At 36.8% G+C, this 21,542-nt stretch overlaps 1 protein-coding gene across 1 annotated transcript; it reads left to right on the top strand.

Moving 5' to 3' along the window:
* The first annotated feature begins 2,354 nt into the window (after positions 1-2,354).
* LOC105036042 (protein ROS1A) lies at positions 2,355-19,888 on the top strand. Its single transcript, XM_019847520.3, is given in 21 exon segments — positions 2,355-2,505; positions 2,714-3,168; positions 3,308-3,521; positions 3,523-5,564; positions 6,395-6,485; positions 6,630-7,777; positions 7,780-8,147; positions 8,995-9,074; positions 10,078-10,162; positions 10,245-10,336; positions 10,451-10,519; positions 10,705-10,741; positions 10,874-10,956; positions 11,529-11,966; positions 12,156-12,192; positions 12,285-12,342; positions 12,427-12,566; positions 16,412-16,477; positions 16,611-16,725; positions 16,806-16,844; positions 19,328-19,888. Coding segments are annotated over 20 exon segments (5,772 nt in total). The 5' UTR covers positions 2,355-2,505; positions 2,714-2,723; the 3' UTR covers positions 19,453-19,888.
* The last annotated feature ends 1,654 nt before the right edge of the window (positions 19,889-21,542 follow it).

Below are 21,542 nucleotides of genomic sequence, written 5' to 3'. Positions count from 1 at the left end.
ATGCAATGAACAATATGAAAAACGGAGACATGGAATCTTTGCTGGTGCTTCGTTTAGGATGAGCCCGTGACTAATATTTATACTCATAAGAAGTTATTGATAATTTATGAAAAAATATAAAAAATTTAATATCTAATATTATATTTCTTTTCGTATATTTTTTTAAGCAGTTCACAATTAAGTATATTTAAATATATTATATTTGTAAATTTGAATTTTTTTAAGTATGATTACAAAATTTTGTCAAAAAAAATTCGCAACAAAATATTAAATTATAATAAATTATTTTTATATATATTTAATTTTTGTTTCAAAAATTTTAATATGTATGTAAAATTAAAGCACATAAAAATAGATAAAAATTATATTTTTTATATAAAAAAATATATTTTTTTTAAAATCCATCGTTAGATTGCCCATAAACAATTCTGAAAGTTCTCCAAAAATTATTTTTTATCTATATGCATCCATTGCGAAGCGATTTATGGGTGATCCAATGGTATATTCGGCAAAGGATGGTAAATTTTTTTTGGTCCGATGAACCGGCAACTCATATGTCTTATCAATCTCTCTAACAACGTACAATCAAGCCTAGTCGGGAGAACGTCGACATATACGGCCAGGATTGTATCATCAATGCCAACAGAAATAAAATGGAGTTAGTTGAGCAGTAAAAAAGTTGTGGGTGGTGTCACTCGGCGCTGCGTTGGCGTTATGATATTATTCACTAACGGACAAAGTTTCGATAGGCGTCTAAACACAAAACAATATTTTAAAATAATATTATTTATCATTTTATTAAAATTTAAAAACAATTGTAACGAATAAAAATACATAAAGGTCCAACAAAATAACCTCCCTTCCGAGGATATAGTTTTTTAACTTATTGACAGGAGATTAAATAATCAGCTTTTTTTTTTCTTACAAACGTATTTGCATGTACAATTTCACGTTCAACCCCAAAAAAAAAAATTGTACATGGATATAATTGCAACTTATTCACAGGAAATAATGTAACAGTTAGGTTTTTAAATTTATTTTCAGAAAGCCAAATGCCCCCAAATCCGGATAAGTAATCATCCGGCTCCTCGCATATTTTTTATTTAAATTATAATATTTTTATTATATTTAAAATATAAATTTATTTAAATTCAATCATAAATAATAAAAATTAAATCTAAATGAAACTACAAAGATTACATAAAAATTATTATTTAAAATTTTAGATCTTATACATAAACTCAAAATTTATTTATTATATAATTGATATAGAATTAAGTATATATCCATACAAATCTTATAGCATGGAAGAACGATTTACCTTTCTTCCATCACCTGGATTACTCATTGCATAGATCTCAAAGTAAGTAGTAGGTGACTCTATAGTCTATTTATCTTATGGAATAGCTCACGATATTGATTAAAAATTATTTAATGGATAATTTTAAAAATAAGAATCTAAATATAAAATTTTAAATTTTAATAATTATATTTATGTAACGTTAATTTTTAGTTTTAATAATTTTTATAGATGCAGTTTAAATTTATCCATGAAAATCTGGATAATCTAGGAATAGCAAATCCAAATCAAATACATGGAGATGAGATACTATTCCATGTGCTGAAGTATCAAGTCGGAGACGAAAGATGGCTAGTATCCCATCTATAAGGAAATTGGACAGTTCTGTTCTACAAAGATTTAAAATCTTAACCCAAATACAAAACACTAAATTTTAATAAACATAATTTACATAACATTAACTTTTTCGTGAATAAAGGTCTAAATTTACTCAAACAACAGGCAAACTCTAACGTGCATGCATTAACTTATCCTGTATTCTCTGCCTAACTTAAATCCGAAGCCCCAGTCTTGCATCCCGCGACGTCCTCTAAAACCTAACAGGAATCATGGAAGTACGGCCAGGATTGCATCCACATTTTTTTCAACCCAATAATCTTCAAAATAAAATAAAATAAAATAAAATCACACGGAAGTAAAAGAAAGAAAAAAAAAAAAAAAGTGAGAAGCAAAACCAGGCAGCGTTAAAGTCCGAGCCAAGCTGTGGGTGGGGACGGTTTGTTGAGCATCCCGGAAAAGGACGCCGGTAACGGAGGAAACCAACGGCGGGTTCTGGTGGCACGTGCCAAGTGTCACCAAAAGCCCAGCGTCTAATGCGGTCCGTTCCACCTGTGGGTAGGTATTTCACTTCCCTCCAAACTCGAACTGTAGACTCCCGGAACTATAAAGCCGCGTCCTTTTTCTTTATCTAAAGATTACGGTTGATATCAGTCGTAATTATAGTAATATTTATAAAATATTCATGATTTCGTATTGATGATTATTTTATGGTTTAAGTTAAAAAGCTGAGTCCCAACAGAACTCTTCTTCCTCTTGTTGGACTCTTCCTCTCCGCTTCCTCCTGCGCAGTTTTTGTTTTTATTTTTCCTCCATTATTAGGTGTTGTTCCTTTCCATTGTACAGCGTAAGGGCTCTTCTTCCAGAGGGTAGATTGCCTTTTTTTTTTTTTTTCTTTTTTTCTTCTTTCTTTTTTTTTTGTTAGTTTCCTCCGTTTATCATGTGGAATGACTGAAAGAGATCATAGCACAGAGCAAGATTCAGTTCCAAAAAACATTCGTGAAGATTTGATTTTGTTGCTGATTTGTTTCTTTTTTTTTTTTCCTTCTTTTTTCTCTATTTTTTGGGTTGTTGAAGTTTCTTTGGGATGGATGGAAGTGGAGAAGATCAGCATCAGCGGAAGCAGGATTTGGAGCGGGGTCCCTGGGTTCCGCCTACGCCTTTTTCTGAGAAGAAAATCCTCATCTCAAACAATGGCCAGGGGATTCCTGTCTGCAATTCAATCTCTCCTGAGCCAGGCTGTGCCGCTGCCCCCTGTGGGTGGAGTTCGCGCTCCGATTCAAGAGGTTTTGGCTATCGCATTCCAGAACTCTATGGCTCAACGTGTGCTACTTCATCTTCCATAGCACCGGCTCACGGTCACAATGCCAGTTTACACACAATACCCAGGACCGATCCAACAGCATGTTTTTCACAAACATCCTTCAGAAATATCCCTTTGGCATTTGATGCTAACAAGAATCTATCCTTTTCGCCGAATCACTTTCTTGCAGATGGGGAAGTGTTGATGTTTTCCAGTTCTTCTAACAAGGGTGAGTTCTTTTTCTCCATGTTCTATAGAAATTTCAATTAGTTTTACTCTAGAGAACTCCATATATAGCATACGGGTTCATGTTTTATTCTTCTCAGTTTATCATTGGAGTAGATTGTTATTTAATTGTATGGATGCAGATGGTCTTTCTGCTCCATTTCTTCCAAATCTTAATTTCTTGCCGGAAGAAGCAGCAGGTATGAACATACCAATGACAGCCAAAGGTAAAGAAACACAAGGTTCTGCACCTGGTGCACTGGTTGGTTTCTTTGAGGAGTTAAACAGTAGGGAGAGCAACCAAGAGACCGACGTACTGCAATGCTCAGCAGAGGAGATTGCCAACAATGTTTCCTTACCTGTAACCCCCAGATGAGGAGAAGAGAGTGCAAGATTGTACTCTTCCACAGGTGATTATGGTTTGTCAAGAGTCAATTGATGGGAAAAATAATCAGAAGCTCAGTGATCAATGTTCTAACTGCAATTCCTCAATGCCAACAACTGCAACCGAGCGAGGCTCTTGTACACCACAGCAAGTCGAACCGCATAGACAAACATTGTTGGCTCCTTCCCAACAACCGGAATCTGGAAAGGATGAGCAGAGGAATGACCCAGGACTAAGCTTGAAAAGCACACGAAGGCGGAAGACAAGAAGGAAAAGGTACATGCCAAAGGTTTTTCAAGAAGGCAAGCCAACCAAAACCCCACAGCCAGCAACTCCAAAGCCTGTTACGCCCATGCGAGTCGGGAAACATGCAAATGAGACTGGTAAGAGGAGTTATGTCCGGAAGAAGAAAGGCCTAAATTCTTCCGACACATCCCCAGACACTATAAGAGAAAATGTTGGCATATCAAGTGCAGAAGGAACAAGTGCCAATCCGCATGCCGTAAATGGGATCAAACCAGTCAGGCGGAGGTTGAATTTTGAATCTGAAGGTGGAGCAGCAAATGTACACATGGAATCAATGATGACCAATGCACAACCTCGACGTAGAGGGAGACCTCGAAGCACTCCAACCTCCAGAAGTAAATCAAAGGCAAAGCTCAGCCAAGGAATGGAAATGGTGGTGGAAAATTCACCAGGTTGTATGGCATTCGATCTCAGTCATTCACTAAACCAAATGCTGCAAGACTACGCAATGTTGCCAAAAAATCCAAACTCACAACCTCAGTCTATTAAAAGGGGATTGTTCAAAGAAGCTTCGAAGCATATTACTGGCAATGCAAATAATACGAGCAACCCCATTCGTGGTCTACAACCAAAACTGAAACCTGGTGAGAAGCAGGTAAATCGAAATAGGCAGGCAGATTGGATCTTAATAGAAGATGACAATGACAAGACAGGAACAAAACGGGACTATAGTCATATTGATGGTGCTCAAACTGGTTGGACACTTTCAAGAGATGCCCACATCATGCAGGCAAATAAGGAGATAAATCAGGCTAACAGATTTGATGAAACAAGCAGCCACAATTCATACTCTCGAGAGATGCATAAAAGGATAAGGACAAAGAAGCCGGACTTGGAATATCATCAATGTATGCAACATTGTTCCGAAGAATTTGCATCTGCAGATGTGCAAAAGTCACTGATCTCAGATAAATCACAATCTCCAGAATGCACATTGACGTTTGGCCACATCAAAAGACCGACAAAGAAGAGATCAAAGATACCAGTCCGAGCCCGTAAAATAACTTCAACTGCTACCATCATAGACTGCAATCAACTATTGCCAACTCCTGAAAAACCACCTCAAGCATGTCTTGAAGCCCTGTTTGCAGACAACAGTATGAGGATGAAAAGAAAAAGGCGCACAAGAAAGGCGCAAGCTCATCTTGTCAAGATCATGTCTTTCAATGCGGATCATGAAAATAAGGTTGAGCTAAACACTTACAGTTCTCTGGAGCAAAAATCTGTTGGATTACCAGCATCAGGAGGACATTTTCAAGAAATGAATTTGCATCATCTCCAAATAATCCCCATACAACAATACCCGACGAGCAGCCATGTTCAAGAACTGCCCTACACTGACCCCATATCTCAAGAAATTGTTCCATATGTAATTAATGTGAATGATGTTATTTGGAAGGTACAGAATCTGGACATAGAGGGGGGGCAGGTGCACAGTGCAGCTGAACCACAAAATGCTCTTGTTCCTTATGGTGGTAGTATGATTGTTCCATTTGAGAAGCCCCTTGATACAAGCAAGAAACAGCGCGCACGGGCTAAGGTTGAATTGGATGATGAGACACATAGGGTATGGAAGCTTTTGATGGGGAAGGAATGCAGTGATGAAGCTGAAGGGTTGTATGAGGATAAAGAGAAATGGTGGGAAGACGAAAGGCAAATTTTTCATGGCCGTGTAGATTTATTTATTGGACGCATGCGTCTTGTCCAAGGTACCATTCACAATATCTCCAACTATTGAGTTTGTCAGATTAGCAACTTCTATGCCTTATTAATCTTTGTTCATGCTGTCTAAAGAAAGGAAAGAGGTGTTAAATCAACCGGTGCTAGGTCAGTAGTCCTTCCTACTGGCATAGCATACCATTCCTGCTTAGTTTTCCTCAGGTACCTTGCATTGAAGAAGGTAATTCATAATTAGAATTAGGAAAAGCAGGACATATGATGTATCTCACTGAATAATGATAATTTGTTTTAACTACAATCCAACGGCTAACTAAATTTAGAATTTTTAGCAGAGTTTTTTTCTTTTGTTTTGCCTAATGCTAAATCATGATGTATCACGCTTATATGACTAAAAACAAATCATGTAGACAGCAAAATTGCAGAACTTAACATCTGGAAAATGAACTGGGATAAAGGCTGTTCCATGAAATATTAAGTTTGCCTCTGAATTGTTAAACCATAAACACAAACTATGAACATTGCATAAAAATGCAGCAGGAACTTGTTTCGATTTTGAGTTTGCCTAACAAAATTTCATCGAAGAAACCAAAATGTTAACAAAGGTGATGAAACATAAAAAAAAAAAAGTAATTCTGCCAGGATCTTGGCTAGGAGACAAAATTCCAACCATCAAACAAAATGAAGTTTGAGTTAACATGAAAGTTAATGAATCAGAGAGTTCCATGAGTTCAATAACAAGATTTACGAACATATAGGTCATTTATGCAAACATTATCTATTCATCTAATGTTCCTACCCACTTCTTCAAGAAAGTTGAAAAATGCCTGCATATACAAATTGTCTTTTTTCTTCCTTTTAGGTGAAAGATGCTTCTCTCCATGGAAAGGGTCGGTAGTTGATTCTGTGGTAGGTGTATTTCTTACTCAGAATGTTTCGGACCATCTTTCCAGGTAATTTTAAGCTGGTCAAGTAGCAATTCTGTTTTACAGAAGTCAATCTTCAGAGTGTCACCAGGCTAATTTTCTTTGCCTGGGCTTAGCTTTTTTCCTACAAATGTGTTTATTAATTCCCAACTAATGTAATGTCTTTCACAGCTCTGCCTTCATGGCCCTTGCTGCAAGATTTCCCATTCGGACAAGGAGTAACAATGCAGATCCTAATGCAGAAAAGATGAGCAGAACAGAAAAGCAAGATGGAACCAGTCTTGCTTCTGATGCTATTAATTGGCAAGAAAAAGGGTTCTGTCCAGATGTGTGTGACCAGGGTCCTCTGGAGATCCATGATGCTGATTATGTTAAAGAAAGTGAGATGGCTAGTAGTAATGAATCAATAGGAAGTAATGCTAGAGGCAACAAGTTAGATGATTCAAAAGGGGTAGGTTTGGACATCCATGTGAGAGAGCCAGAGATAGGTTTTGGAACAGCACACACCACAATAGACACATTAGTTGCAGTAACAGGAAGCACAGAATCAGAAGATAGACAGTCCCTTGAGGATGTAGTTTCATCTCAAAACTCTGTTACTTCACCCGGAAACTCTTTAGACTACCAAACTCAGACCACCAATTTAGTAGGATCAACTGCAGGGTCACACTTTGGAGCCAATATATTCACTGGAAGTACATCAATTGCTTTGGGGAATTCTGCTTTCCTGGAGGAGAATGTGTGCATGGCAGAGACGGCCCAAAAACAGGAAATGGACAAGCATGGCAATGACAGAGTTCTGTTAGAAGAAAATTGTAGTGGATATGATAAGGAGGGATGTAAAGAGGGTGAAAACAGTACAAAATTTTCTTATGGCTTAAATTATCTCAAAAGTGCTTGTAGATCAATTAGTTACGCACCTGACTCCCATCTCAAATGTTCAGAACATAATACAAGTGGTGTGCCTTCTGTCCCTTCTGCACCTTCTCCTTCTGACAACTTGTATTTCAAGTCAGTGGGCATGGAGAATATCAATGTTGTAAGAGAAGAAAGCATTTCAAACTTGTCATTTACTGCTTCTGGGTCCATCAAGACTAATAACATCAAATGCTGCGATCCTTCATCAGAAAATACAAATAATTCTGCAGGTGAGCAATCAGCATTGCTCTCTAAAATAACGGAAGCAGTTGATTCATGTGCATGTATAAGCAGATATTCTTTGCAATCACAAACTTGCTCAAGGGCAGATCAGGATAGAGCTAACTTTCAGCAGGAAGATTTCCCAAACAAATATACTCAACATGTAGTTGATGATCAAGCTCAATACCACACATGCAGGAGCATCAAACATGTTGGAACTCATGTAATAATGAAACAGAAACTTTAGAGACTGCCAAGACAATTAAATCTAATTCAAAAGATGAAGTTTGCAGTTCCCAAAATGTTCCAACAGAAACAGCCAAAAGCACATTAAGAGCAAAGAAGGCAAAGGTTCAGGCTGAAAAGGCAGAGACTTTTGACTGGGATAGCTTGCGAAGACAGGCCTATTGTGATGGTTATCAGAGAGAGAGAAGCAATGAGAGTATGGACTCACTGGACTGGGAAGCAGTTAGGTGTGCCACTGTAAATGAAATTTCTGAAGCAATTCGTGAGCGAGGAATGAACAATGTTCTGGCTGGGCGAATTAAGGTACAATTATAAATGCTAGTTATCTGATGCCATTATTGGAACATGATGGATTGGCACATGTCATGCAAGAAAGCAATAACAATAACAATAAGAACAACAACAAAACTAACAATACCGTCAATTTGATTATATACTTACATGATGTTGCAGAATCACCAGCTTCATTGATGAACAACCAAAATCAACTTCACTTATTTTTCTGTGACTGTATGTCATGACTCAGTTGTAGGTTTGGTATCTTAAGCCCCTTAGCAGACATGCACTGAATGACCAGTTTACTAGGGATTCAAGTAATTATCGTTATTGGTGGGTTTGTTGGGTATTTTATTATCATATCACTTGCTCTTGCAAAATCTTCTAAGAACCATCAAATTAGGCTTCTTACTCTCCAAATGATGGCAATCAACAAGAAGATCAAAACAGCAATTTTCAAACTCATCATGAACCCCACCCCCTTTGAAAAATATGAAAATTTAAAAGGAGGACCTTTCAACCTGTTGCAAAGATAGATCTTCTCTAGATTAACATCATGCAACGCACCATGTCTTTTACTTGATATCAGCACACAGTTTTACTGTCATGTAATTTAAATTATCTCGTGATATAGAATTTCAGATGCTAACATTATAATCATATACCTCCATCAAAATTTTAGAATTAACAATAATTCAAAGGCTCCACAAAGCACAGGAAATGCTCCTTGTGATAACAAATTATTTAGCGCTATTCATTTAATGCAATTAAAGGGAAATAATTAAACCAAATTGTCTCAGTAGTTTCTTATGTACCAGGCACCTCATGTAAAATTATTATCATTTCTAATCATAGTTCACTGATGTTATCTCAGGATTTCCTTAACCGCCTGGTTAAAGATCATGAAAGCATCGACCTTGAATGGCTAAGGGATATTCCACCAGACAAAGCAAAGTAAGACAACTATATAGCTAAATTCTGGTTTCTTTTTTTTTTTCACTTTTACATATGAAAATGTTGCTCGGGTTTCTACTGGAAAGACAAGACATTCATGGACTATTTTTCTTGTATGTGCATTTGTTAGTAGATCTATCGGATTTCATAATTTCTAGGAGAAAGAGATTGAATAATTTTGTCGCAACCTAGGACCTCATTCAAAAGGCTAGTTGGATGGTATTATTTGGGTTCCTTAGCCCTGTATAAGTATCCAAGATGTACCTAGTACAAAGTCAAAATAGGACCAAACACACACATGCATGAATCCTTACATACTCTCCCCAATTAACATCCGGCATCTTTACTACGCTAAGGGTCCAAATCCATTTGCAAATACTACAAATCTAATTACAAACACCATAAGTAGCACAAAGATAGCCCAAATGGGCCTATGCTATAGTGTCGCTTAGTCCACATGGTCCATGGGCCAACTCCACTCTAATACCATTTGCAACAACCTAGGAGCTCATCTAAAAAGCTAGTCTAAAAAGATTATTTGGGTTCCTTGACCTTACATAAGGACCCAAGATCCACCCAATTCATGGCTGATTTGTGAGTAGACACACATCTACCAGAGTCCTCACAAATTTAATATGACCAAGGTTCCTTTTCATGCGAGGAAAACAAGGCCAAGAAAAATTATTACTAAGGCCGAAAAGAGATGTGAGTAGGCTCTCTTAGTATGACTACTGCAGCTACTATGATGTAACACTCTGTTGGGAAGGGATTTGGATTTGTATTAAAGAAGAGAGAAGGTCAAGATTAGCTAGCTTGAAATCAAATGAATGACTTTTAGGGAGCTCGCTTTGATAGAAGATGTAACCTTGAAGAAAGGTTGTTGAAGTAGGATTCATATAGTCAAAAAGTTGCATATATTGAAGCTCGCTTATCTGGTTGTGGAGACTATAGGATCAAAAATATTTATGACTTGAAACTAGCTTAAGTATTGTGATGCTTACAGGGATTACCTTCTAAGCATACGAGGATTAGGACTCAAAAGCGTTGAATGTGTTCGCCTTTTGGCACTTCATCATCTAGCTTTCCCGGTAAGCCATTTGTTTAATAAATTGCTCCATTGCAAATCATTTAGAAACTATAAGTTAACATGGAACTCCATTTGCTGATCAGGTTGACACAAATGTTGGTCGCATATGTGTAAGGCTGGGATGGGTACCACTTCAACCCCTTCCTGATTCCATTCAGTTGCATCTCCTAGAAATGTAACTTTGTTTACATCTATGGTTGCCAGTTCTTTCTATATACTTATGTTGAATATGTGAAACAGCTAGTTCATGACAGATCATTCTAACGCTTCCTTTCCTGTTTCATCAAAGGTATCCTATCATGGCGACAATTCAGAAGTTCCTTTGGCCACGATTGTGTAAACTTGATCAAGAAACACTGTAAAATCTTTAACTCCAATCCAAATAATTCACCCATTTTTTAGGTGTTACTTTAGTGGAACACAATGCAGATAATGATCCTTTTTTGCTCTTAAAGTATGACAAACTTTCGTATATGTTTTACCTATCCAATACCAAATAAATTACTAAAACACTGAACTCACACCATATACATGATTATGCAGGTATGAGCTACACTATCAAATGATTACTTTTGGAAAGGTATGCCTTTGAGATGATATAGTAAACAGAAACATATTTACATGAATGTGTAAATTATTTTGAGAGAACATGAATATACAAATTAATAGTTCAAACAGGCAACCTGATGCAAGTGCACTGAGTATCATGCAGGTATTCTGTACCAAAAGCAAGCCAAATTGTCACGCATGCCCAATGAGAGGAGAATGCAAACACTTTGCAAGTGCCTCTGCAAGGTAAGTTTCTTAAACTCTAATAGATCCATACTGGCATAATACCATTAGTGATGGATACTTGCATGCATGATCGTGAAGATGAACACATCTGATTCATTAGTTGAATGCCTTTGCATATTCAAGAGTGAGTTATTACAAATAAAGATGGAGCTTAAATAGGCAAATACAAGATTATTATCAGGTTAACTGAGATTACTTTTTAAGAAGCAAATCTTTTTCAGAAAGTCATAGTTTTTAAAAGAAAATCAAGATGAGAAATTGCAAACAATTCTGGAGATATTGAGTCAAGATTCATTATATTTTCAGATTGCTTGCAACTTTACAAATGATGCCAGAATTTGGAGATTGTTTGGTCCATATACCACCTGAATCTTTTACTGACCCTTGGAATATGATTGGCATGGATAGATCACTTGGCAATTAAAATCAATATATGTTATAGCTCCAAAAGACTTGTGATTATTTGTTTTACATTCATATCATGCTCACAAGTTGAAAAATCAGCTTCATATATGAAAGTCTGAGGTATGTATTTTAAAATAATACTAATAATGTAACTATTCCTGATGCAGTGAAAGATTTGCACTCTCAGGACTAGAGGAAAAAAGCATAGTGAGCTCGACAACTCCCCTTGCCTCCAGAAATGATAATATTCACATATCTAATCCAGCGCTCCTGCTTCAACCTGAGGAAAGCAATTTCGCACAAGGAGTAACTGCTAATAATTGTGAGCCTATCATCGAAGAGCCAGCAAGTCCAGAGCCAGCACATATGGAAAATCTCGAAACGGACATTGATGATGCATTTTACGAAGATCCTGATGTAATTCCTACAGTCAAGATCAACTTTGAGGAGTTCGAAAGGAACTTGCAGAATTATATACAAGATTATAGTATAGTGCTCCAAGAAGGTGACATGACTAAGGCTATAGTGGCTATCACTGAAAAGGCTGCTTCAATCCCTATGCCTAAGCTAAAGAATGTGAGCCGCCTCCGAACAGAGCATCAAGTGTATGTACTGATAACTTCCTCGCTAGCATAAAAGCTTCAAGGACGTAGCATAATGTATGTTTGTGCATGTGTGTGTGAGAGAGAAAGTGTCATCCCTAAGAAGGCAATGAAATGTTTGATTTAGGAATCAGTAGTATCATCCCAGATGCAGAATAATGTGAGCTAATTACATTTTGTGGCTTGTTGCAGATATGTTATTCCAGATTCACACCCTATTTTGGAAGGGGTCAGTCATGTCAATATAATGACCACTTTTTCTTTCCTTTACATGGTGGTGAACTTCATTTCTAATTCTTCTATCTACTGAATGAATTACAGCTGGAACAAAGACAGCCTGATGATCAAAGTCCCTACCTCCTCACTATATGGACTCCAGGCAAGTTAGTATCTTAATGTACCAACAGTATTATGCTTGTACACTGTATCTGACTACTTGTTTATGATCAATGTTAAATAATAGGTGAAACTGCAGTATCTACTGAGCCACCAGAAACATGTTGCAACTCTCAAGACAGAGGTGAACTGTGTGACAGTAAGCAATGCTTTGCTTGCAGTTGTAGACAAGAAGAACAGGCTCAAACTATCAGAGGCACAATTTTGGTAATGCTTATAATTTACCATTCCTACAACATATGCCAATAGCTCATAACAGAAAGAAACTGTGACAGGCAAAAAGGCTAAAACAAAAGAACATATGTAGATAGAAACAATAGATGATCATAGGGAGTGATAATATAGGAAGGAGACTGTGACACTCAACCAAAGATAAGGCCCCTGCTGAAACCTTAAGTTTTTAGGCACCCTAGGCCCTAATAAAATTGGCTCGAATAAAAGCTACTATATGGCATGTAGATAATACAGGCACAAATAGCAGCTCCCACAAATACGGAAAAGGCAAGGAGTGAGAACTAAGACAGGAATATCAGTACAGTTGTGGAGAAGGTGAATTTGAGTAGGGCATGTATTGGCAATAATATCATGCTTCTTCAGATATCCTTTGGGGAAAGTCCTCCCATCAATATGTTGTTATATGGTACAAAAGCAAGCCTCTAGTATAGTGGATTTATTAATGTTAACATTATAGGTAGTCAATAATCTTCATCTATAGGAAACCTATGGTTTTCTTGTAGGATTTTGTAATCTGGGGGTCTCAGAACTTTACACGATTGTAGATTTGTTGGACAATTTTGTGAGTTCTAGTGTCTCTCTGTTATTTTCTGTATTTTGGGAATCAAACATTAATGAAACTATTCTAGTCTTTCTAGAGGATATACTGATGCGTGTCGTAGCACACCAAAATTAACCCTACTCACTACTATGTAGATAGGGTGAGTCGAGATGTATCTACAGGGATCTTAGTTGATTGTTTCGAAAATGCAAAAAAAAAAAAAGATTGTAAGAAACTAAGAAAAAATATGAAAATTACAATAAAATTATTTTTCATTAATCAAATAAAGAAGCACACATAAAGAAAAAGAAATAAAACTGTGATACAAGACAACTGAATCAAGTTGATCTTCTTGCTGCGTCCGATGGTGGATGTGTCTCTTGAATCCTTCGTCTTCCTCCGTGCAGATAGCGGCAGGATGGCTGGAAGGCTTGGTACAGAAACTCCAAGGAAGAAAGATAGATGGAAGAGGGTATGTAGAAGAGAAAGGGTAGCGGCACTAGGATTAGAACCTCTCCTAGATTTGATGGGATGTAGAAAAGGGATCTGTGGAGGAATATGGTGTCATGCTAGGGTTAGTGCCTCCCCTGGACTTATGGAGAAGAAGAAGAGGAAGAGAGAAAGAGAGAAGCTTGAAGAGAACTTAGGATTAGCTTGATTGGAAGAGAGAAAGAGAAGAGCTTTAATGGAGGAGAGGAGGAGATGATCCCCACAAGAGGGCTGATGTCTTAAGAAAGAAAGGCTAAGGTTTCATGAAAAGAAAGGTGGGAGCGTGAATAAGGACCCTTGGATCTTCATATTGATTCTCCTCCGTTGATCTTTAAGTCATGTTCACACTGGAATAGGAGCTGGTTGCCCGGTTCACTCAAGTCTAATCCAATTTGAGTCTAATTTGAGTCATATGAACCCAAACTCCCAATTATCTGCAAAATAGACTAGAGAGCATCAAATTTCAATAAAATAACATCAATTATTACAATATTTATGCCTCTAGTGACTTAAATTAAGTATTCATCATATACTAGGTCTATCCTAAGGTGAGAGTTGGAGCTCAAGAGTTAGGATTCTCCGGTAGCATAGGATTGTTAACAAAAGCTCATGGTGTTAGATGGGTGTTCATGGATGAACAAATACACCTGGCAGATGTTTTGGGATATTTGAAACATATGATGATGCATTGGACGAGATGTTCAAAAAAAAAAAATAGTGCAGTTAAACCCAGATCATAAGTAAAGAATGCCTGAACTAAATTTAATACAACAAGGATGAACTCCCCTTGTTCTGCTTCTTCAAAGAGTGAAGAACTTGAAGATTTTATTTATAGTTGAAACTTGAAAGGGTATTTTGATCATTTTATCTTAGGTGGAGTGGCATGGATCTATTGGAGAATGGAACAAAAAATTTTCTAGTGGCATGGGTCATGTAATATGACCAGGTTTCGAATAGGTCTTTCTTCCTTTAAAATTAAGGATTTTATAGAAAGTTTCTTGTTGAAGGGTTTATTGTTTACTTTAATTTAAGAAAGAAGTTCAATGATTGATGAGTAATTTTAAGTACAACATTAAGGTTTTTCATTTGAAAGGAAGTCATGTAACATGATGAGGTTGTTGAAGTTCTTTATTTAAGGGTAAGGAAATTATTAGGTTAAATATTTGGTAGCTAGCAATTGTCTTCATGTAATTCTCTCTTCATTGTGCTCTTTTATTACATAGAGAAAAAGTAGGTGGAGCATAATTGTCATCTTTCTATGTGTATTATGGACTGAATTATAATAAGCAAGATTAGAGAAAGGGATTTTATGACATGTGAAGAAATTAGTCTAAGATTTAAGCCTGAGCTTGCAAGGATGGGTGTTTTGTGGCATGATTTCTTACATGAATATCAGAGAGCTAACTCTACTCTAGAGGCATCTTATTTTCAAAAAAAAATTAAAAAAAAAGAAGGTTAGCGTAGGGATTAATGTAATAGGGGAGATAATGTTGGATGAATATGTTCATCTAATCTTGATAATAGCTCTGATTGTAGAAAAGATATACAACAAAAGACATTAGGTTTACAGTACATGAAGGAATTCTGTGGGTAAGTGGAACCTTAGTAGCAGAAATCTTCCATTTAGGCAGCACATCCATTTTGGAATCTCAGAAACTTGTATCTGCAACTGCTTTGTAAACATTTCTTATTCGGCTCTCTTTTTTTTTTTTTTTTTTTTTTGGGTGAGAGTCACTTTCATACCTGCTCTCTGCACTTGCAGCCACTTCGATATTGAATGATGTATGGGTGAATTTATACCAGAACCTAAAGGCCTAATATGTACCTCTCCTCAGTAAGGCAATTTCTACATTTCCCTATGAACAAGGGTCTAGATTGGAATAAGGAGAGACTCATAAGGGGTTTTGATTTGTGCATGCATCATTTGACTATGTATGTTATGGAGATAGGAAAGCATGGTTTAATTAATATGTGCTAAGTTAGCTTAAAAAGAAACAAGAGTAGCTAAGCCTACCCTTAGGATTCGATCCCAATGTCCACACCTGAACAGTTCACGAGCAGATCAGGACTTACTATGGTTGCAAATGGTATTAAGAGGTCAAGCGTGGAGCTTTTCAGAAATAGCAGGTTAAGAGAAACAGTAATGTTGCTTGGACAATATAAAAAGAGATAGTTGAGAGAGGCTGAGTCAATAGCGTCCATACAGGAGTGACATAAGATATAGCAGCTTAAGAGAAACAGTGGTGTGCTTTTGAGGACCATTATAAGAAGAGAAAGGTAAGAGTAGGCTAATTGGAGTGTGACTTTGCATATACGAGTGACATAGAGTACAAGTGTAGGATGGGCTCGAGATTTGTATATTGGACCAAACTGGATATATGAAATAAGTGTTGGATGTCATTCTCAAAGCAGCCACAGCATACATTCCAATGATGGAGATGATAAGGAAGCTTATCAATCAAGTTCATGTGATGTGTGAATATGAGCTTAGAAGCAGTAGTCAATGCTTAGATAAATCATGACTTTTAGATTAGATATTGGGTAAGCTTAACGTAACGAGTGTCATGGATTTTTTATTAACATGCAGTCCTCTACAGGATTCCATGAAAAGTTCAGGTTTAGGCAATGCTTATGGATATAGAGACATGGGATCTTGTTGGAACTTAAAGATATGAGGGTTATCAAGTAGGAAAAAGACGTACATGACTTTCAAACATGAATCAATATTGGCTATTAAGGAGCATGAATTTCATGTGTTTGTTGCTGATTGAAACCTCACCATGAACAGATACCATGTCGAACTGCAATGAGAGGAAGATTTCCACTCAATGGCACTTATTTTCAGAAAAATGAGGTAATTGCAGTTTTTGTTTCCTCATCATAGTTTACTGTTACCATATGATATTGCAATTGAGGACCAAGCAACCCAGACTAATACTCCATATTTTTCCATTTTATTAGCCTATAACAAATGTAAGAATGTGCAGGTATTTGCAGATCATGAGACTAGTATTTCTCCCATTCACATTCCTAGGAAGTGGATATGGAACCTGCATAGGAGGACTGTTTACTTTGGAACATCTGTAACCTCAATAGTTAGAGGTAGTGAACTGGTGCACTTGTATTTAAAAAGGTTATTATGATAGACAATATTGTGACATCAATCTATTTATCTGTGTTAGGTCTAACAACAGAAGAGATACAACAATGCTTCACGAGAGGTATGAAATGATAAGTACACTTTTGACGAATAACTTTCTGAAATGAAAGCTTTTGTTTCAAAGTGAATTTTGCTTCTTAATAAGAAAAATTACAAGATTTATAGTTGAAATTAAGATGATAATGAAGTCTAAGGCTACAAATACTGAATGACAGCATTTTCTTTCTTTGACCACTGCAATTTTACAAATAAGTGTCAAGATTTAAGTAAGACTCAAAATCTATCAACTAAGAGCTTTTTTAATAAACAAAAGAAAAAGAAAAAAAAAATGAAGAAGGCTATGCTCGGCTAGCTCCACAGAACTACTTACATGATTGTATGTTGCTTCTGCTGGCAACATTTTTTTTTTTTTTTTTTTTTGCTCATTATAAGGTGTTATGAGGACTTTTTGTCCCCATTATTGAACAACTAAGCTGATATATAAAATGACTCAAGAATGCATTATATTGTGGGCTTTAAACAATCAAACGACAAGTAACAATCTTGGGGAGATTTGACATGTTTTCATGAGCTACTATAGGCACCATTCTTGCCCCTGAAGTTGTTGTGATAGATGCCCAAGCACTCACATTAAACCAGAGTTTTAAGTGGTAAATAGGGATGTAGTTAGTTACAAACTTAAGTCATTTAAACAAATGTTTAAATTGACTCCTAACATCTAATATAGACAAAGACAAACTGATACAGCAAAATGGCTTTGTTTGTCTTCCTTGGTCTAGCAAACAGTAGAAGCAATAACTTTAATGAGATAGAGGGCATCAAAATAGATTGGAAGATCAATTTAGCAGAATCAGTACCAAAAAACCCTTTTTGAATACTTGTAAAAAGAAGTATGCGAAGAACGTGCATACCATGAAAGTTAACCCCATTATTAGGTTTAGAGCTTTAACAGATCATAAGATATGTCTTGTTTTATGAAACAGATAGACTAGCGTCTTTGAAATGTATGCATATTGAAAGGCAGAACAATGGAGCAAAGGAAATTTTTAGTAGATATCTTCTACCATGTACCATGTCTACTTATGTTTCTTTCAGAACACTGATAGGAATAAATTAGCTGTCATTGATATCAAAATTAAAGCAGAATTTGATACATTTCATATATGTATTTTCTGTGTTAGGCTATTATACTTCATGTCTTATAGTTGGTGACCCACTTTTGTCTTTCAAAATCTGGTAATAAGCCTGATATCTATCACAGCCTCTCCATTTTCATACTTCTTATTTTTAAGCCCATACTCCTGTAATCCATACCTATACTAGTTCTAAACTTGAAGTCTCTTTTAGCGAATCCATCCATAAGGAGAATTTCACATTGACCCTTAATCTCGTCATTCTTTTTCATCTTGGGAGGAAAACTCTTGGGAGTTCCTGAAATCCCAAGGCTTAATCTTTTTCCCCTGTTTAGTTGCCTATCTCTAGATCATGTTGTCAATTTGTCTAAAAACACAAATGGGATTGCTAATATGATTTAGGTCTTTTTTAGGCTTAAGAAAGCTCTATTGAATTTTCATGACTTCAACCATAGAAGATTTACAGCATAAGCTAAGAATGGTCTCTAGCCTCTAGGTCCTATCTGAAGAGATTAGTGATCTTAGTGTTCAAGTGAGCTTGATTAGTCTAAATTTCTTCTAAATGATAATTCACTTTATGCAGGTTATGTCCACCAAAGTGACAGTATGCATAACTGATCCATGACGCTTTCCTGAGAAATGATATATAATGAGTCTAGCTTCCCTGCACAATGATTTCACTTATGTCAGAACACACAGAATAACTAACATACGTGTGCCCATAATTTTTATGCAATTGTAATTCATCTAATAGTTTCAAGTAAATATGTGGGTGTTTCAGTGTATTGCAAAAGTTGAAATCCCTGTTTGGCTCATATGGTCATTACAATATTCTAATCTAAGTGGTTTTCAGCTGGTAACAGATTCACAGTGTAAGTGGATCTAACTAATGTTTGATAGTGTTGGCAACCATAACTTTTGTGCTTATCATCAAATACATTAATTGTACATACCCTCACAATTAAATCAAAATTCCATAATGTTTGTTCATGCACACACGTGACCAATGTTGCTGTCATTGACCAAGACAAGTTTATTTTGAAAATTGTAAAAATGAACAAATGCTTACATACATAGCATTGAGTCAGGCCCCTCTATTTAAAGCCAATATAACGTAGTGACCCATGGGAAACAACAGGTTCACAAAGGTTAGCTTGGATAGGCTGAAATGCCAAATTGTGCTAGAAGGCTAGTCTCAATCTCTGAGAGGCGTTATTTAGTTAGAACATTACTTTTTATTGCCAATCTTTTTCCAGCTCAATTTCATATAAGTGACTTCGTAATAACAATATAATGCAATAAATCTGAACAGCATTTAATACTCTAGCTTTAAGCCAGGGGATTGTGGAAAGTGTCATTTTAACCTCTCTTACACTTGCTCGTCCTTTGGAAAAAATAAATTGTCTTGCAGGAAATATTTGTGTGAGAGGGTTTGAACGGAAAACAAGGGCTCCAAGGCCTCTTTGTGCAAGACTTCACTTCCCGGCAAGCAAAGCACCGAGGAACAAGAAGACACCGGTCAAGGAAGCAATTTAGTAGGTTAAGCAAAAGATGGCAAGTGAACAGCCCTCCTAAAGAATGGATCATTGACCAGGATATTCTTATATGGCACCTCTATAAGAGAAGCCAAACAAATGGCTTCATATGGCGATCATTCAGAAAACCAGTGTAATCTTTCACATGTTTATTATTTCATTGCATTCTAGAACAGGAGTCATTCTTCTTGGAAACCAAAGGCATGGTGTAAACTAGTGGGAGAGGGTGTTTATTTCAGAAACTGAGAAGCTCCAGCCAATTTGCTCTGTACAATATGTAGCTCCTGAGAGGAATTGGCCTATTAGACGGTTTCCACCAGAGCTTCTTGACTGAGGAATGTAGTTTAATTCCAACTATGTTGGGTGTTCTAACCAAAAACTCAATCTGTTTCATTTCTCAAAAATTTTAAGCATTGGAGATGATAAAATTTATCCAACTGCAGCTGAGAAATCACCTATTTCGAGAACCTAAGAAGTCGCCTATTTTCGAGAACTAAGAACTCAAATATTAAAGATGTCAAATCAAAGGAAAATTATCAAGAAATCTGCAATGCTCTGGATCTTGAAGAAAGACCTTGTCTTTCCTAAGTTCTGCGGATTGAACAAAGCTACAGAGGCACCATGTTATCATAGAAATAAGGACCTGTTAGAACTAATTGATAGAAAGAGAGTCTGCCAATATACGAAACCCAGAGGAATACAGGAAATCAGCCTTGAAAAGGAAATTGAAATGCAGGAAATCCTTTAAAACAATCTGGGGCTTCTCCGGTGGCATTGATCTCTCCTCCATCACTATTACTCTCTTCATGTTTGAATGCAGAAATAAATTATCATCAAAACATGGGATGGATAGTTTATGGAAAAGCAGCGAATAAAAAAATGATCCCACACTATCTATAATTGCCGAACCTAAACCTATAAGAAGTGATCTCAATCTTGGCAAAAAATATTGTTTTACAGATCAGAATAAGTTTTACGGGTCCAGCTGATATTTTCTGGCTATTAACCTCAAATGCTATTGTTTGGAGATATGCTTGAATCAATCATATTCTACGCAATGCAATAGCATATACCATTCAAGAAAAGAAATAGAGCAATGTAATGAAATAATTGGGGCCTGGATTTTGGAAGAAGAAACTTATCTTTGCGGGCTAGTGGAGTCTCGGGGGGGAACCACAGCTTGCTTCTATGGAACATTTGGGCCAAGAGAGAAACGAATATCTAGAGAGAGAGAGAGAAAGGGAGGGGACAGATGGAGGGACTGTGGGATGTTTCATGGAATAAAGAGGAGGCCATGGCGGAATATGAAGGAGCAGGATCGAATTGGTTCGCTTCCTGACCACATCGCCGGTCATGACTTTTTATTCCCGCCAAAACTTTTTTTTTTTTTTGTGGTTGGGATCAAATAGGGAGTTGCGGATCCAATATTTTTAGGGTTTTTTTTATTACTTTTTTATTATATTTTTTAAAAAACCTTCTCTCCCAACTTATTTTCAAAACTACCGTCCACATCTGAAATCGCCATTCAGCCCATCTCCAGGTGGTGATTTCACAGCCACCTCAGTCCATTTCCAGGCTAGCTGAACACATGAGGTGGAAAAATTAAAATCACTGTTCCAAATGGCGATTTCAGTCCAAATGAAGTCCAAGTGGCAATTTCACCAAAATCACTGATGGTGATTTCAAGTTCCTTTCTTTTGGGGGGGGCCGAATGGAGAGGGCGGCTGGGGGCGGCACGGGCAGCCGGAGTCGGGGTATGGTGCTGGAGATGCAGAGCAGCGGCGGACAGGAGGGGGGCAGCACAGGGGTTGGGGTGAGTGAGGACATCGATGGAGGCTGCCATGGAGGGCGCAGATGCGGGTTTACCGAGGGGCCAGGGGCCGATGGCGGAGCAGCCGGGGGTTTTGGGAGGGGGGAGTTGTGGCGTGCGGGGAAAGGAGAAGGAGAAGAAAAAAATAAAAGAATTATTTTTAAAAAAATTATTTTTAATTTTTTTTAAAATTAATAATTTATTAATAAAAATAATAATAAGTATTAAAAAATAATAATGATAAAATATTATTTTTAAAAATAATATTAAAAAAATACTTA

This window comes from Elaeis guineensis, unplaced genomic scaffold (assembly GCF_000442705.2).
Source record: "Elaeis guineensis isolate ETL-2024a unplaced genomic scaffold, EG11 Super_Scaffold_1000045, whole genome shotgun sequence".
NCBI lineage: Eukaryota > Viridiplantae > Streptophyta > Magnoliopsida > Arecales > Arecaceae > Elaeis > Elaeis guineensis.
The sequence above is the reverse complement of the archived record's forward strand: the minus strand, read 5'-3'. Positions and strand labels throughout refer to the sequence as shown.